This window comes from Cydia pomonella, chromosome 21 (genome assembly GCF_033807575.1).
Source record: "Cydia pomonella isolate Wapato2018A chromosome 21, ilCydPomo1, whole genome shotgun sequence".
In the NCBI taxonomy this organism is placed as follows: domain Eukaryota; kingdom Metazoa; phylum Arthropoda; class Insecta; order Lepidoptera; family Tortricidae; genus Cydia; species Cydia pomonella.
In genome coordinates, this window is record NC_084723.1 from 6,155,118 (window position 1) to 6,173,706 (window position 18,589).

The 18,589-nt window shown below is 35.1% G+C and overlaps 1 protein-coding gene across 3 annotated transcripts in view; it reads left to right on the top strand.

Annotated features, from left to right (window-relative positions):
* LOC133529696 (inositol polyphosphate-5-phosphatase A) overlaps nucleotides 1–17,212 on the top strand; it is a 44,529-nt gene extending 27,317 nt beyond the window's left edge. The window contains exons 7-14 of one of the 3 annotated variants that reach the window (XM_061867476.1): nucleotides 467–591; nucleotides 2,382–2,483; nucleotides 3,705–3,798; nucleotides 4,310–4,440; nucleotides 5,336–5,368; nucleotides 8,149–8,323; nucleotides 8,760–8,796; nucleotides 13,564–17,212. In XM_061867476.1, coding sequence (XP_061723460.1) covers nucleotides 467–591; nucleotides 2,382–2,483; nucleotides 3,705–3,798; nucleotides 4,310–4,440; nucleotides 5,336–5,368; nucleotides 8,149–8,323; nucleotides 8,760–8,796; nucleotides 13,564–13,721 — 855 coding nt within the window. In that variant the 3' untranslated portion in view covers nucleotides 13,722–17,212. Of the gene's footprint in view, nucleotides 1–466; nucleotides 592–2,381; nucleotides 2,484–3,704; nucleotides 3,799–4,309; nucleotides 4,441–5,335; nucleotides 5,369–8,148; nucleotides 8,324–8,759; nucleotides 12,318–13,563 lie in introns of those variants that run through there. The other 2 variants (XM_061867474.1, XM_061867475.1) reach the window with 2 other exon arrangements.
* Nucleotides 17,213–18,589: the final 1,377 nt, after the last annotated feature.

Below are 18,589 nucleotides of genomic sequence, written 5' to 3' on the forward strand. Positions count from 1 at the left end.
GATTCAATCGAAGACCCGCAAGGATAGAACCCGCAAGATACTGTATTTTATTGAAAAATACAGGGGCCTTTGAAAGATACATATATGTATCTTTCATGTAATTTTCATCGCTAGTCATACAGCGCATACATCAAAATTGGAGAGGATAGTTGACGAGCGCTTCTGCATAGAAACGTAGATCCCATATTACTCTCTGTTTAATTATTGATATTATGGAAAATAATTTTGCACAATTTGATGTTTTTAACCAGTTTATTATAAAGGTTAGAAGCGAATTACAAATTCTATTCAAATTTTTGAAAGCGCCTAAGTATTAAAATAGTTTAGAAACCGATATTAGTATCGAACGAGGAAGTTTGGGACAACGTTTGTAAAGAGAGGCGGTCTCGCGCGGTCTACTTTGCTCTTAACCTATCTTATCTAAATGAAATAAATATACATTAATAATCAATGCGTTGTGTTTCAGTTGCAACGGTTCGATCGCGAGCTAGAAGCGCTGCGGCCGCATTTGTACGAGTTCCCCGTCAAATTCCCACCGACGTATCCTTTTGAAGAGGACGTGCAGTTGCCGACGCATTACATGAAGACTAGGTAACTTATACCTTTGAATTAAACGATCGATTTTGACTTTTGTAACACAGGTTTTTACCTCAGAAGTCAGGGACTTCAACACCGATATGTGCCTGCTTTTTGCCAATATAATTTATTTTATAAAGAAAGAATCTTGTATATTTATATATTTTGGAGCATCTCGGAAACGGCTCTAACGATTTCGATGAAATTTACTATATGGGTGTTTTCGGGGGCGAAAAATCGATCTAAGTGTTATCTCTCGGAAAACGCGCATTTTTGAGTTTTTATTTATGTTTCTAGCAAAGCTTGGCCTCCCAGATATTTTATTATTAATACATGGTATTTTTTTAGTCTTTGGCCTTACTATAAATGAGAGTCATTCCATAGATAACTTTGTGATCATCAGTCAGATTCTCGCAAAACTTCTCCGGCGTGTTGCTTAGGCATAAAGTTTTGAAGGGCGACTCGAGAGATCCAAGAGGAGCTATGAAAGGTGTATTATTACGAAATTAAATTTGTATTAAGAAGAAACGTCTGCAAACGATGTTATTAAGCTTAGAAATAAATTAAAATTGGAAAAAAACATTGTCACGAGTGAGACTCGAACTCGCGACACTGGATCACTAGCCCAAGCTCTGCCAACTGAGCTACCGAGACTACACCCGAGGATAAATCAATTGGCAGAGCATGAGCTAGTGACACAGAATAAATAATAGTTCTACCGGACAGAAATGACACTTCCCACAAAGCCGAAGTTTGACAGCAATTCAGGGACGAATCTTTCTGACCCTTTGTAATGTATGGCACCACCCATTTCGGCTATTTAGGGCTGTCAAAATTCAAGTTATTATCTTATCTGTGGTCGTGCACGAAAAGGGACGTCAAGTTGTGCTAACCCTAATCATTGCTCAGAGCAATGCTGAGCCGGACTGAGCCGAGAATGCCCGAAAGAGTGTCGCCCACTGCTAGTGATCTAGTGTCGCGAGTTGGAGTCTCGCCTGAGACAGTGACTTTTAGGGTTCCGTATCCAAAGGGTAAAACGGGACCCTATTACTAAGACTCCGCTGTCCGTCCGTCTGTCACCGGGTCTCATGAACCGTGATAGCTAGACAGTTGAAATTTTCACAAATGATGTATTTCAGTTGCCGCTAAAACGTACGTTTACGTACGGAACCCTCGGTGGGCGAGTGCGACTCGCACTTGTCCTGTTTTTTTCGCTTATAGTGTGTTATAATGATTGTTGTTGGTAACACCCCTCCCACACACATCCCTCACACACTCAAAAAGACTGCAAAGTCTATTAATATTGCAGCACCTGTAGTTTACAACAAATTGCCAAAAGTTGTAATAGAAGCTGTAAGCGACACTAGCTTTAAATGTAGATTAAAAAAATGGCTCATTGGAAAATGTTTCTACAGTTACAAAGAATTTATTGAACAAAAAGAAATAAAATAATATGCATAATCATCAAAGTATAATTATGAAATAATATGTATATAATGACTAATTTATAATAATTGAATAATATGTAAGTTGTGATCTGTAAGTTATTATTACCAATAATAACTCATATCATATCATATCATATATATATATATAGATCTGTTCTTATGCTGTAGGAACTTGTATGTGTAAATTAAGATGGCCAAAAACTTTTTATAATTTATTGTATATTTATAAGTGAGAACCTGTAATTGGCTCTGTAATTCTATTGGAAGTTCTAGATATATATAGCGCTGTTGGTTTTCCATATACTAAAATAAAATAAAATAAAGAATGTCTATGTCTAACTGTCGGTCCCGGTCCAGATGTCCGGCGTGGTGCGACCGCGTGCTGCTGTCGCCGGCGGCGCGCCTGCTCGTGCAGCACGAGCCGGCGCGGCCCGAGGCCAGACATCTGCACACCTCTAGGTATGCTCTCATTCCTATACTCTGTATCTTTTGGTCTCTACTTCTTCCTCGCGCTGTCCCGGCATTTATCCACGGCTCATAGGAGCCTGGGGTCCGCTTGACAACTAGTCCCAAGATTTGGCGTAGGCACTAGTTTTTACGAAAGCGACTGCCATCTGACCTTCCAACCCAGAGGGTAAACTAGGCCTTGTTGGGATTAGTCCGGTTCCCTCACGATGTTTTCCTTCACCGAAAAGCGACTGGTAAATATCAAATGATGTTTCGTACATAAGTTCCGAAAAACTCATTGGTACGAGCCGGGGTTTGAACCCGCGACCTTCGGATTGCAAGTCGCACGCTCTTACCGCTAGGCCACCGGCGCTTCTCCGGTATGAAAAAAATACATGATCAAATAATGTAGGTTAAAGTCAGATTGTTCAGTGACAAATCCAGGCGGTTTTGTATTTGGCTGGTTAACCAATAAATGTTATAACTACCCGAAAATTTACAAATTCTTTGTTTATTTTTATTTAAATACTTTATACTTGAATATAGCTTTTATTTCACTTGCCCTGTTAGTATGTATCAAAGAGAATTTGATATAGAGGTGGATTGTCAAAAAAAAAACTTTGTAGCTACAGTAAATTTACTGCCATTTTTCGACACATAATTAAAACTTTTAGAACGCCATTTGACTTTGATCCTTATCCTTTCACTGATATGTGTTTAATTTGTTAAATATGAAAAAGTGGCGCCATCTAATAGATCAAAGGCCAAAGGTATGGCGGCATCGTTTCGATGGCGTTCTAAAAGTTTTAATGTGTCCAAAAATGGCAGTAAATTTACAGTGGTCATGAAATCTACCTTGAAAATCCACCTCTATTTCAAATTCTCTTTGGACCGTTTTAAGACAACAAACATCAATGTGACACACATTAATGTTTGTTAACAAAAAAAACATTTAGATCTATCATAGACTAATAATACATAGACGACTAATCCACTCGACATGCTTGTAACCAAAATACTGCTTAATTTCGTAGTCGACATCTAGCGTCTTACACTAGTTACAGACTACCGCTACTTGACACTAGATGTCGTGAGTGTCGCGATAAACGAAAAATCTAATACACTTTGCCTGTATTATTATGGTTCTAAGTATAGTTACAGGAAATGTAATATCTTTGATAATCGAACTTTCTAATAATACATATTCATTGTCATTATAATGATGATGTACAGGAAATCTGTAGCGGACTCCACGGACAGCAGCGGCCGCGTGTCGTCCTCCGACACGTCGCCGGCGCGGTCCGGCTCGCCGGCACACAGCCATCAGGTTCGTTATTATCCATACATCTTTTATTATTTACCTTTACAGTACATATGAGGCTACTTTATAGCACTAGTGCGAGAAGTAGCATATTATGTTACTGTGTCGAACATTTAAAGGGCCATATGTACTGTAAAACGTTGTACGATACATGTGCGAATAGGTAATTCGCAACTCGTGTCGATTTAAAACACTCCCTTCGGTCGTGTTTTAATTTATCGCCACTCGTTTCGAATTTCCTATTTTTCGCACTTGTATCGTAATGTACTATTTTCTACTCGCCGACTGTAATAGTTAAGATTTGGAAGTATGGGCTCCCAGCTTTACTATAATATTCATTGCGATACGCTGTAGTCAACTATAAAAAAGTTTTACCAATTATGTGCCGCCGCGGGCAGGACCAGGTCGCGCGTTTATGTCTTTTGTACTACATTTTTGTCTACTGAGATACTAACCATTTTTCAATTGATTATAAATTTTAGTTTAGAATAATTTTACAAATATATTTGTATTTTAGTCAAGCCCCGGCAAGACGTTGGAGAAGAAATCGTCAGTGGCCGACCTGGACGCGCTGGCCGTGCCGGGCATCGGCGTCGCCAGGAAGAGCATCGCGGACCCCACCAGCGTGCAGCACGCCATTAACTCCAGGTACTAATCATCTCTTACACCGATTTATTTACATTACGTTTACATTATATAAATTCCGTCTAAGCTAACTCTGCGACGACTTGGAAAGAACAAAGTTGGAAGCGCCATAATATGAAAGGACTGTGCGTCAAATTTGCCTGAAAACCAACAGAGTTCAAAGCTCATTTAATAGGTCTTTTTATCTGTTATATTTCATTATATGGACACCAAGTTGAATTCCAATGCAGAACTGAAATAATCAAGTTTTAATCGATGCGATCGAATCGATCGATGGTTCTTTCTATCAGTCGTGGCGCGCCCGGCGATGCGCGACTTGTGCTCTGCAGCAATTCATTTACTTACTTGGACTATTGCCTACGTAATAAGGGTGACGACATTTTGTTTAAAATACCAATATCTCAGTTCTGCAATGGAGTTCCGCTTGGTGCCCATCGAACGAAATGAAGTACATAGAAATACCTATCTAATGACCTAACTCTCATCTCTGTCGGTTTTTGGACCAGGCTCCACACAAAATTGCCCATCGTCGTTTGCCTATTCAGATAAAACAGTTCTAGTGGTTAGCTCAGACGGAGTCTATGTTTACTGATCACTGATATCTACTTCTATTATTTTTGCTTTGTCACTTTGACACATTTCCTTGTAGATAATTGATAAATGATAACAGTGTATGTTAGTATGCAAATATTGTTGCTGCTGTAACCTGTAAAAGTTTCCCCATTTCTGTTAATGTTTCTTGATAATTTTAGGAAATATTTCTCAAACATATTGCTTTTCGTCTTTACTATATTTGAACTTCTTCTATTTATAACTGTTTTAATCCTCTTTAACATCAGAAGCTATATCTTTTTTCTTTCATTTACTCCAATAAATTATATTTTACATTGGTTTTAAGGATTTTAAACAACTTGACCGAAGATCGGGATGGGTAACTCACATTGTTCATTTGTCTGTGTGTTGTCATGTGCATTTTTTTGGCTGACATTTTGTGACTGAATTTAGTGACATAGAATAATGAAATGAATGAGAGCCATACAGTTATCCCGCTTGCTCAAATGCCATGGATATTGTGGAAGTGTATTGTTAGTCTTGAATTAATGAATTGTTACACGACATAAATGACTTTGTATGGATACTTCATGTTCATTGATTTTGAGTATACCTAGTTATTAGTATTTATTATCAATAATAATTTGAAATAGAGGTTGATTGTCAAAGAAAATTTTGTAGCCACAGTAAATATATTGCCATCTTTCGACACATGAATAAAATTTTTAGAACGCGATTTGACTTTGATCCTTATTCTTTCAATGATACGTGTTAAATTTGAAAAATATTAAAAAGTGGCGCCATCTTACCGAAAGGTTGTGGCGCCATCACTCGAAACGATGCCGCCATACCTTTGGCCTTTGATCTATTAGATGGAGCCACTTTTTGATATTTAACAAACTTAACACATATCGATGAAAGAATAAGGATCAAAGTCAAATGGCGTTCTAAAAGTTTTAATTATGTGTCGAAAGGTGGCAGTAAATTTACTGTGGCTACTTCTATTTCAAATTATTACATTACATGAACCTGAAACATTAGGCATGATGGAATATATCGACAATAGGCTAGTTTACTGTAGATGAATGAATTGTAATCAAATAGGCAAAGAGAAGTTCAAGTTGCTCTAGATGTTCTAAAAAATAGGGACCGGACAATCCTTCCCTCGATAAAAGCCTTTCAACCCGGCCCCTTAATACGGCTGACCCAGAAAAAGACTTACCAGTTCGAACGGCTAACCCATTCATTTGACTATCCCTGACCAAAAAACTTACCAAACAATCAAGCTAGCCCTCTATAAGGGCTAGCCTAACAATTTAGCGTTTTTCATAAAACTGTCCCTTTATTGTTTTTGCCAAGTGGCCAGTATTGGTTGACATTTATACATATGAAACAATCTAGTAAAATATGCGAAGTAATATGTGCTTTATGAACAAGGTAAACGGGGAAAATTAGCACGAATATATGCTAATATGGTACCCATTTATAACAATTATATAACATAACCATTATAAGCAATGTGCTTGTATTGGTGAGCGGATTTGTAAGGATATTGGGATACCGCTTAGTGTATATGTGTTAGCGCTTATAGCACAATCGGATTAGGACCAACCTCGAAATCTCCGGAACAGTCATGAAATTGGGTACTTATGTATATAAATTAAAGGCCCCTTTTTCACACCATTTGACAACAAGTCACACCATTTGACAACAAGTTAATAAAAAGTACAAATATTTATTTTTCCGAATTTTATTTGAATAAAAAGTCAGTAGTACAACTTTTTGACTTCTGAGCCATATTTCTATGAGATGGCTTCGTTTTAGGGACATAGTGTTATAAACATTTTTTGTGTGAAAAATAAGATCTCACTTCGCCTTATACAATATTAATAATAAATCCATAGCTACAGAGATAAAAGAAAAATCAAAAAAGTCGCATACTTTTTCCTGTGCCGTCTGATCCTCATGATCCCCGAAGCTCAAATTTTAAGACACGCAAACAGGGATCCCAGAAATTGTAGGTGTCAAATTTGATTACGGTCACTATTTTTTAATCCCATTTAAGACCTAAAATCTGTTTTAGCCCTAAAAAGTTTTCCTCCTTTACTTTAGCACTCGTGTACTAATTATGGATCTACTGATGTCTATTCTATTGAAATCCGCTAAATAGTTTAGGCGCTAGAAGAAAAAATATGATTTAATATTCGGAGTCCTCTAAAGGCGGTTGGTTTAATCTTTCTTTAATAAAACAAGTGTAAACAGGTTGTGAAGGGTAAGAGGAATCTACCGACACGTCATTTAAAACAATCCGTCCAGTATCCTAAGCTACAGGATGTACTGAACCATCAGTACTGAAACCCATATCCTTACTATCTGGTTAAGTCGCAGTCGAGTAAAATGTTAATATTGGGGTAGATCAATACAAATGTATAGTTAAAAGTGGAATTCATATTCCTCCGAGTTTCCTATTAAGAGAATGTCCCCTGGAAGTGTATAAGCGTTAAACTTAGGTTCAGCAAGTATTTTCTATAACAAGATGTATTTTTTTCCGCTAAGATATCGAGGACTTTGTTGTGTAGAATTTGATAAGCTTTAACACTATATTAACAGCCTTACACTATATATATAAAAAACGTAGATTTCGAGTTAAACGCGAATTTCTCCAGGATGGTACACATTTTCTAAGATGGCTGTGATTTCTCGAGATCCCCAAATGTCAAACGGTGTGGGCATGAAAAAGGGGCCTTTAATTTATCTACATACCAAATTTCAGGACCGTCCCAGAGATTTCGAGGTTGATCCTATTCCGATTGTGCTAGGGCTAAAAGGGCTTTAAAAGGGTTTTGTCGGGCAAAGGGTATGGTGAGTCAAACCTTATGAAAATCCATACAAAACCCTCGATAAGGAATAGCGGGCCGGTCCCTGACAAAAAATCATATAAAATAAATCATTCATCGCACGTTGAAACGTCATAGTTTGCTACTTTAATGATTGCTAATTATGTATTTTAATTTTTAAGGCACACCGATAACTGATTTTTGTTGTTTATGTAAATAATGATATTTTTTTATCATACGGTTTGTGTGCTTGACGTTTTAGTGTCATGTGTTTGTGTAAAATTATTTTTTATTTTTTACTAAAACACATGTTATATTATAGGGTATCGGACGGCGAAGGTTCCCCGGCGCGCCGCAAGCTGGTCCGCAACCAGAGCGAGGGCTCGCCCAAGCCCAGCGACGTGTCCAGCGAGCTGCGCCGCCTCGTGGAGCTGCCCGCGCGCCGCCGCTGCGAGTACGGGGCCATCGGCGACGCGGCCTGCATGGGGGACCACAAGGTACGGTCATATTAAATTTATTCCTAACAAATAACACTTGTCAAATCTGTGAAAACTTGTCAAAAACTGTTTAGGCATAGATAAGTTACTCTTTGGTTTACGGGTTGTGCTAGTCCTGCATCTGGCATCAGAACATTATTACTCCCTATTGCATGTTAGACAATCTTTGATTCTTGAATCGTACATATCGTATGATGGGATTCGCTTCATTGTAATTATTGTGAACTCTTTGCCTTTTTCAATGTGTCGCTTAACTTCAAGCTCGAATAAAATCCATTTGACTCTTTTAGGAAACATCTTCCCTATTACCTTTTCTTAATACCAAAATTGCACTATCTGACAGTTGGATTTATCTGAGTTCGAAGTTAAGCGACTCAATTTACACTGTACTAAAAATTTGTAACCATAAATTCTAAATCCAACTTTTCTTCCACAGCCGATCTACTTGCGCGTGATGCTGCAAAGCGACCGAGGTACCTTAGCGTGCTGCGACCCTAAATTCCCATGTGCAATTTGCCCCCGTTTCCCCTCAACCCTCTCCTTACTGCGACCTCGTCTTACCCGCCTCGCTACGGACCCAGACTTGTACTATAGTAAAAAGAAATTAGACACCGCTAGCACTAACTTAGACGATATACCTGACGACTTGAAACGAACTAGAACAGGTTCCTTAGAAATCCTAAGGATACCTGATGTCGAAATCACAAGTGCTGACTACAGCTCTTACGATGGCGTTTTTGTAAACGATGTCGATAATACTTTACTAACTGTAAGACAATGCTTAGACCCGTATACTCCAGAAAGTATAGATTCGCATACACCTAATGTAGAGGCAGCGTCTTCAGGTTCTGAAGACATGTCCAATGAAATCTCTGACGTTTTAGGCGATGTGAAAATCGATATACCTTATAATAAACTAACTAGAGATAGAAGTGTGTCTCCAACGCAGCTAAAAAGTCGTTTAGATAGACTTTTAAATAATGATAAGTTAGCCAAAGTACCAGAGCTCCAGAGGCTTAATAGTAGGGATTCGTGCAAATCGGTTGACAGTAAGAAAGGAGGGTTGTGTTGTTTAGCGTTGAAATGTTACGGGTTTTGTAGGAAGCGGGCGCGCAAAGTTGACTGTAAATGTAGTGGATTGTGTTGCACTTGCTAGCATTTATATAGCACAGACAACTGAAATACTCGTACATAATCGAATCGTACGTGCGCTTAAATGTTGAGCCGCACACGTAACGCAAACGCAAGCGATGTGCCGTCTCTCATAAAGATCTGTATATTACAACGGTCGCATCAGTGCACATGCCTCTATTCATAATCTGCAAGTTGAATAAGTTAATATTTTTTTGCGATTGCAGTATAATAAGGTTATACTGAAATCGCATAAAAGGAACCATTTCGTACAAATCGTTTTTACAAATCTTAGAAGCGGCAGTTTTCTTTTAGTTTCAGTAATGGTCCCATAGTAAAACTTGTGTGACCCATGACCTAGATATTCGTCTGCAGAATTTGGCAAAAAGTAAAATTCAGTAGTGCAAAGGTGAACACGTATTGTGATGACTGACTATAGAATTTATTTTTATACTAGTTACAGTATTTACCTAAAATTTACAAAATGATTACGTGGTAACAGTTTCTACTAGAAATAATCACTACAGAAGGTAATTTCAGTTTTCTGTGCTTTTAATTGTCCAGCAATAATATATTTGAAAGCCTCAGTAAGAATGTAACTATCTTAAGACTGCTTTGAAAATAGGCCTGTTTTTAAGTTTGCTTGACAATGTCTATCTCGTCTTGGCGTTAATTCAAATACGCTTCCGAACTGACTCTTATTTCATCAACTTGACAATTGTCATTGTCATGACACAATTATCACTTGATAATGACAAACATTGTATATATCTGTGTCAATGTCAGGTGACAAATGTTTAGTTGACAACATAAGGGTCTCATTTTTGCTTGTTTCCTGACAAGAATTAATTAAATTGAATGACCATTTTGGTGTTGACTGCTTTTCAGTGTTTTAAATAATGTTTCTTTAGACATTTTGAAACAATAATATGCAGTGTTGTTCGCTTGTAATTAACCGTATATAATCATTTATCGATTTATTTTCTACTTTTTCTTTAATAAGTATCTTTTTGAATATTTAGGCTTGTGGAAAAATTGGTTTAATGATGATTTTTTTAGTCATTTTAAATACCAATACAACGATCTTTTTTATTAAATGGGTACTAAAATATATTTTCACTCCTAACCGGAGATATGTCTAATAGTCATACTTAATCATGAATAATAGATTTTTATATAATGACATTTAAAAAGTCTCCTGGAAATCACAAAATGTGTTGAGAATATGTACAACATATTATAATAAAGTAGGTTAAGTTTGCCGTGAAACAGATATTTAATAACTCTAAAAATGTTATATTCAGCGTCAACCGTATACGGTTGCTATGACCAAATAAATGGTATTTCTACCATTGCATTGACATTTAAACGTTTTACTATAGCTATTGAATTATTAGTGTATGTGGATTTTTTATTATTTAAGAGGATCTTTTTTATTATTTAAGAGATGGCTAATGGTGAACAAACATTTAGTCTGCATGTGTGGTTAAAACCGCATGCACTGCATATAATAAATATTAAATATTTTAATTTATAATAATCATATATTCAGTTCCCAAATATCTGAGAGTAGAGAATTGGTAGTCAAAGAATTAATTAGCCGTAAAAATATCAGTCTCAAATTGCTCATAATATTTTACTAGACAATTGTCATCTGACAATCACTGTTCGTCGTACGGTAAACTAACGACAATACTTAAGACTGGCGACCACGGCTCGATTTTTTCTTTCTAATAACAAAGCTTACTCACTGATATTATTTATAAGATCTTATATAACGAGGTGGTTAACTAGGTTTCAATGCAGTTATAACTAGTCGGGCACAGTTGAAACACTAACTGTTGTAAACATTTGATGCAATTTAAAATAAGATTTTAAAATCAGCTGTGCTATTAATTTTAAATTAAATATTAATTAAAATACCAAATGGTTTTAAGTCTAGTCGAACTGCTCAAGCGGACTTAAGAGCTTATTTATGAACATGCGAAAATACCTCGGAATTTAAATTGTTAAACTACAATTTTTGTTTTGTAGAGACGAATATATAGTAAAAATGTGAATCTCCAAACATACAAACTAGCTCTCCGAAAGAATCGTAGATAGCGACACTTTAGAAAAATATTTAACACATAAGTATGGAGTTTTGACCCACATCTTATATTAAAATGCAAGTGAAATTTGACGTAATAATTGATATAAGTTCATTATATTTTACCCTAAAATAATGCGCTATCCACTACTATATTACGTGGTCTGGATGGGCATGTTGCTATTTATTCGTCTTTGATTTTATTCATTTTTTTGGCAAATGAGTATATTAAAACTTAATGTTATGTCAAGCACATATCACGTATTAAAAGTTTTTTGCAATAATCTTAATGCAAGGTAGTTTGTAGTGACGTATGACGAACAACTAATTTTTATATTGCATCTTCCAAGAAATATTTCATTAAAATGACGATTTTTAAATAAATTCCAAGATAATTTTATTTATTGACCTGTTAATATAAATTTTATTTATTGATCTGTTAAAAAAAAAGGATAAATAAAGCGTTTCCATTTTAATAATGAAATTTACAACTTCCATGAATTACTTCGGTAGGGCATTATAAATGTATTCGTATACCTAGAATTAAGTGATACTTTCTTGTTATCTATTTCTTGGAAAGTGCAATCTGTGTGTGCTTTTAATTTAATAAAATATCAGTCAGTAATTCTTAAATATCGTACACAAGTATACCTACAATATTCTGCAATTTGCATGTTTATCAGGCGTATGTATTATGCACCGGAAAATGTACCTTATAAGCTAAGACACTCGGTGCTAATTTTACTGTAGTTTTAATAAACACTCCGCACTGAATTTTGTTTTTATATTTTTCCTTAATTATTATGTCGAAAATTGTGTTTCTTTTGAGTATATGATTTCATTGTTAAATGTTCAACAATTTTATTCTTATGAATTTGTTTAAAAATCATTTATGACATTGAGTTATGCATGCTTTAAACATGCTTCATGTTATTTAAATAAGTAATCAAAATTTTTCCTCTTATTTCACTAACTTGACAATTGTCATCTGATGATTTGCTAAGATATTGAAATGTACAGCGATTTGGCAGCGTCAGGTGACAATTGTCAATTTGGCGAAATTAGGGTCTGAACGTCAAATAGTATCGTGCGTTTAAGTCAATTGAACCTGACTAGATCGTTGTGTGCATGATTGTGTGTTGAAAGTGAAATTGTGTTTTCATTCATTTGTGCACAGTTTTGGTGTTGTTCCCAGTTCACGTAGACGTTGCACATTTGTAGCTTTGCTTGTAAGTAATTTTTGTTTTTATTTCTTTAATCTAAATAATGAATACCCATTATGGGTATTTTCATTTACCTTATTTTCCGGCTGATTATCGGCCGTCACACGAGTGACGATTACTGTCAACGATTAATATAACTTAACAATTTTAAATGTAAATATCCTTAATTATTTTACTTTGTACGTTCATTAAACGGGACACGTCTAAAAGTAAAATACTTGTAATAATCATTCGATCTAGAGTATTTATAGTTGAAGAAAAAATATTTGCGCGGATCAAAGTTATCGCTAATGGCTCTTATCTTACAATGGGGCAATAAAACAATTAGCACCCTGTTTTACTTAAAGTATACTTGAGCTAAACAATCTTGACCCCAGTTACTTTTCTACATTTCAATTTCTAAGTTTTTCCAGTATTCCAACTTTTCAATCTATAGTCTATTGTTAAAAAAAAACGATTTATGTAAAGAATCATTAATTTCAAAGTAAATACGATTTGTGTCGGAAAAAACTTTCAAAGACAAAGTATCATAACTAGTTATTCCCACTAAGAAATGGAGGGGACGTGCGGCAAAGCACTTTACACCTCTTTTGGCGTTTTGTATTCGTAAAGATAACGTCTTATGACCAATCGGTGCAAATTATATTTCGTCAACTATACAAAAATATTCACATGTCAAAAGACCAAGGACATACGTGTCAATCAAATCTTCTTAGTCTAGTAACCTCAAGTACCTTAAGACTCCTCCTCCCTACGCTTCACTTTCCGTGTACATACTAATAACGGGTAACTTTCAGGTAACTTTCGCCAAGAGTTCCACTCTGAAAACTCACCGAAACACCAGAAGCCTGAAGATCAAGACATGATGAACGACCTCCCTGACGCGCCTGCCTCGCGCTTCATACACTTCAACGTCGACAGCCAGCATAATATCTTCAAGGAAACTGATATTTAAAACTAAATCTAAATTATAGATAACGTTAGCATATTGAGATGTTTCAGGGGTTTTTTGTATGGATATTTTGCGTTGCAATTTGGAAAAGTCCAAAATGAGGTGAGTCCCTCTCTATCTTAACTACTTACTTACTTACTCCGTTGACTCAGCGACCCAAAATGAGACTTGGCCTCCGACACAAGACAGCGCCACTTTTCTCGGTCCTGTGCGACACTCGCCAATTGTCGACTCGAAGCTCGCGCAGATCCGCCTCCACCATGTCGCTCCAGCGATACCTAGGGCGTCCGATAAGACGTCCTCCTGCTAGGCGACCCAGGTACGCTCTTTTTACGTTCCGATCTTCGTCCATTCTCTATCTTAACATAAAAATATAAAAATGGTTCAGAACCAAGGACAAATAATATTTTTGACTTGCCTTAATTATCTCTCAGGTTAGGTCAGGTCAATTATCTTTCAGATGGAGGTTTGGCAATTTTGTCACAGTTGGTCTTCTTTATGCTAACATTTTTTTTTTTTTTTTTGAAGGCGGTAAAAATTTATTTAATTATTTTCCAGAAGCACATATACTAAGCATTATTGACAAGTTAATAAAAAAAATTATATAAGTAATACAATTAACTAAACTAAAACTACTATATAAAACTAAAAATCTAAATCTAAAATGGGCCCCCGTGACAAGGTACCGAGGATGCTAACATTATAAACAATATTAGCATTAAATTTAGTCGTGCGCTCATAGTACCATTTATAGCATAAGTGCTATAAAAACTTTCATGCATCAAAAACATAACAACACGCAATTTTACTAACATCATAATTGTTATTCAATATAGACAATTATATAATGACACCTGACAGTAACGATGTCTGCAACTTGACAATCACAAAATGAACGGCGGATTGTCATTGTCACGTGACAATTGTCATGTGAATGAAATAGTCGCTTGTACAAAAATGCAGAAACATCAAAAGAGTTTCTGTAGGGAATGCTATGGTACTTGATGACTATTAAGTCAATTTATCTTTCGTCAAACAGAACTTATTATATTGTTCAATTATACTCACTCGCAGTGCGACACGTTTAGTTCTGTAGTTTTTATTCGTAAAATATGTTCTACTAGATGTAGGAGGTAGGTACCTATAACTACATTGGTTTTTGCTAAAAAAAAATTAACTTAGTTGTGTCAATATGTAATTTAATAAAATACTACCCGCTATTTCATTAAATTGTTAAATTCAAAGGAGGTTATTAAATGAAAATCTAAATTTTAAATAAATATTATCATGGACATAAGCTATGCTTTGTGTAGAACATGGATAAATAATGTTTTCCAAATACTATTCTATTTAATCTAGTTATTAATTAGGTTATTTCAAACTAAGTTAGTCATTATGACACATACTTCTAGTCCATTTAATTTAGATGTGTTAGATAAGAATACTTATTATACTTACTTGTTTTAGTCAAATATGAAGTCTCGAATAGTTAGATATGTTAATCAATCTATGGCTGTCTTTACCTAGAGCATATTAAGCAACAAACGGTGTATTCAGCAGGTTGCTTACAGTGTTTGCAAGTTATTTCATCATAAAACTGATTGTTTTTTTACTGCTTCTCTTCTTCACGTTAATCTCTTCAATTGATATTGGGAACAATTTCACGAATATTTGTCTGGATACTTAAAGTTGTTACATCTTGCGGGATCTGGGGAGTTGTGTACGTTAAGAATATGAGTTTTGTAAATTTCTTGGAAAGTATAATGTACCATTTGCAATAAACGTGTTTTCTTGAGTTCACGTAGACAGACTTTGGAGATACTGCTACCAGTCAAGTTACTCCATAGGTACAAAACAAGTTGGAAAATGAGTTTAAAGAAGGGAAGTCAATATTATCTATTAAAAAAATGTAGCCAGGAAAAAAAAACAGGGTAATTTTGTTTGCCATTAAAGCAATTTATTTCAATTTTGAACGTATTTATTTTGATAAATATATCATACTTATAGAACATTTACACGGTATATATATGCTTCGTTATAAGGTAGGCGTTTTAGAGCCATATAAAATAGGAATTTGGGCCACAGCAATGTATCTTATGCAATTAAGCAATGGTTAACCGTATTTAAACATAAATAGCTATTGCGCCATCTTTCAATTCTAGGACTTCGAAATTAAGCAAATTAAAAACTAGATATCAATTCATAGTCATTGACTATATTTCCTAAAAGCAATTTGGCAATTTCATATATACTTGCCATTATCAATAGTGGAATCGACGATATTTGAACGCTAATCAAAAGATTATGGCGCTGAGCATACTGAATCCGTTCGCACGTCGCGAGCGGGATGTCGCTATAATACGCGCATAGCGTTGTTTCGTTCAACCAATGGAGCGACGTGCGAATCGGATCCAATGTGCTAAGCGCCTCTTATACTATACCTGTTGTTGTATGAATAAATTTAACAAGTACCTACATTTTATCAGTATCACACACCATAGCTTAAAGTGGAATTTCAATCAGTACCTGTTATACTATTAAGGGCTTATTAACCATATCAAATACGATTCTCTGTTTGTTTAACTATATTTATATATTTTTAGAAGTTAGTTACTAGTTAGGCTTATCATTCCATAATAAATCACAACAAAATATAGGTAGTCAATGTTTTAGGTTGATAAACTAGGAAAAAACACACATGCATCTATTATTTATTCTATTCTAGTTTTTGAAGCTTTATTTACTTGTCAATGGAATATAACCTTAGCCCTATTTTCTCTATAATTACCTAGAAATCTAGTATTATCTCACAAGTTACCAAAGAAGATTATTAATAGATGTGAAAGTTAAGTATTATATGATATGATATGATATGATATGATATGATATATTAGATAAATTCGATTTCATGCCTATGTTCCTTTACTTCACTTAAATCTTATGTAAGGTGCCATTGTAGTTAAATAAATATATTTAGATATTAAATAATGTTAAAGAAGAGGTAAAATATCCATTTTTATTATTTGAATCGTTGACGTATATTTTGGTAGGTATAGCTATTATCAAAAATAATGCAGACCCAGGCAGAGGGACCTCTTTTTTATTATTATCACAAACGATAATAAATGAGTAACAATTTGTCACACACTGCTTACTTCAATTTTAGCTTAGCGCATATTTCATGAATTTGACAATTCAAATTGTAGACAAACAACAAGTCGTCTTACCTGTCTGTAATTTTACTATTTGGTCCAATATTGAATACCAAATCGTAAAATTGGTAAAATGAAGTCCTAAAAATTATGTTTATGATAATACTATAGATCTGCGCAAATTCATCTATCTAGTTGTGTTAACCATTACCATAGGGTAGCCAAAAATTTGACTACGTTTTGTTAGCCAGCTAAGAAACAGGTAAAAGCCGAGTTTGCACGAGTATTGTTCACCTGAACACCAAATATTCTAGAAGTTATACACTATAAAATAAGTTTATGATATATAACTGAGACTATATATTTCTCGAACCCTTCGCAACAAACTAATATTAGTTTCTACTTATAATGCCGTTCGACACAAAGGCCTTATAATTAATTAGTATAATTACATCAGATTAGAGTTCAATACCTACTACACCGACACACATTCTGTCATGACAGCTTACAAATACAAAATACAAAATACAAAATAGTTTATTTGGCTTAACTTATAATACACATAACATAAAGGGCTGGAATCTCCCATTAAGTATAACAATACTTGTGTCGGGAGACCCCGCTCTTCCATTAGGAAATAGGGTAAAAACAACAAACTGTACTTAACTTAATTAATATACAATTTACAAATCTGATTATTATTTACTATTACAATTTACAATAAGTATACAATTTCAGACCCGATTTAATTGTGTTATTACAATTAAGGATCTATAATATTTTATAACAATAGGTAACACTATTAAATTAGATTTTAAGAGTAAGTGTTTGTGTGTGTGTGTGTGTGTGTGTGTGTGTGTGAATGTGTGAATGTGTATGCGAGTGGGATTCATAATAACAGTGCCTCCGTTTCTTCATAATCTAGTGTTCTTAGCCATGATCTTACTCTATCTCTGCACTTTTGGTATGGCATTGGGTAAATGTTAAGTATTTTATTGACAGAATTATATAACTTAGCCGATTGAGTTGGAAATTGGCGTTGGGCGAATTTTGATTTGGTAGATGGAATTACAGCAACATTGGGTATTCTCCTACGTTGAGTCAAGGATTCATTCACAAATTGTATGGCCTTGTGTTGTTTAAGAAGCAAAGCTTCTATATAGAGTTTTCTTACGGAGTGGAGGTCGCTAGTCCTATATAATTCAGTGGTAGGGAATCTAAAAGGTTTAGAATATATGACTTTAAGCAAACTACGTTGTGCCCTTTCTACCTCTATAAGTTTCGTTTTATTAGCCCCGCCCCATACTGGGATGCAATAGGTAATTATAGACTGGCCTAGAGACAAGTATACTTGCTTTAGTAATTCTGTAGGAGCAACACGTTTCAGTATTTTGAAAATCCATATTAATTTCCTGATCCTGCCATTCAGATGTTCAATATGGTTGTGCCAGGAAAGTCGTGAGTCTATTATTATGCCTAGATATTTTGTAGACTGAGTCCTGGTAATGATTGTGCAGTTGCAGTTTGGACTGTTATCAGGACAGCTGTGCACTCTTAACTTCATATCTGCAGGGGGCTGAGTGTTACTATATTTTGTGAAACAGATATAGGTTGTCTTTGAGCTATTTAGTGTAAGGAGGTTATCAGTTAGCCATGTAGCTATTTTACGTAGGCCTGCTTCAGCTGTATTATACACAGCTTCCCAAGACTTATCATGAA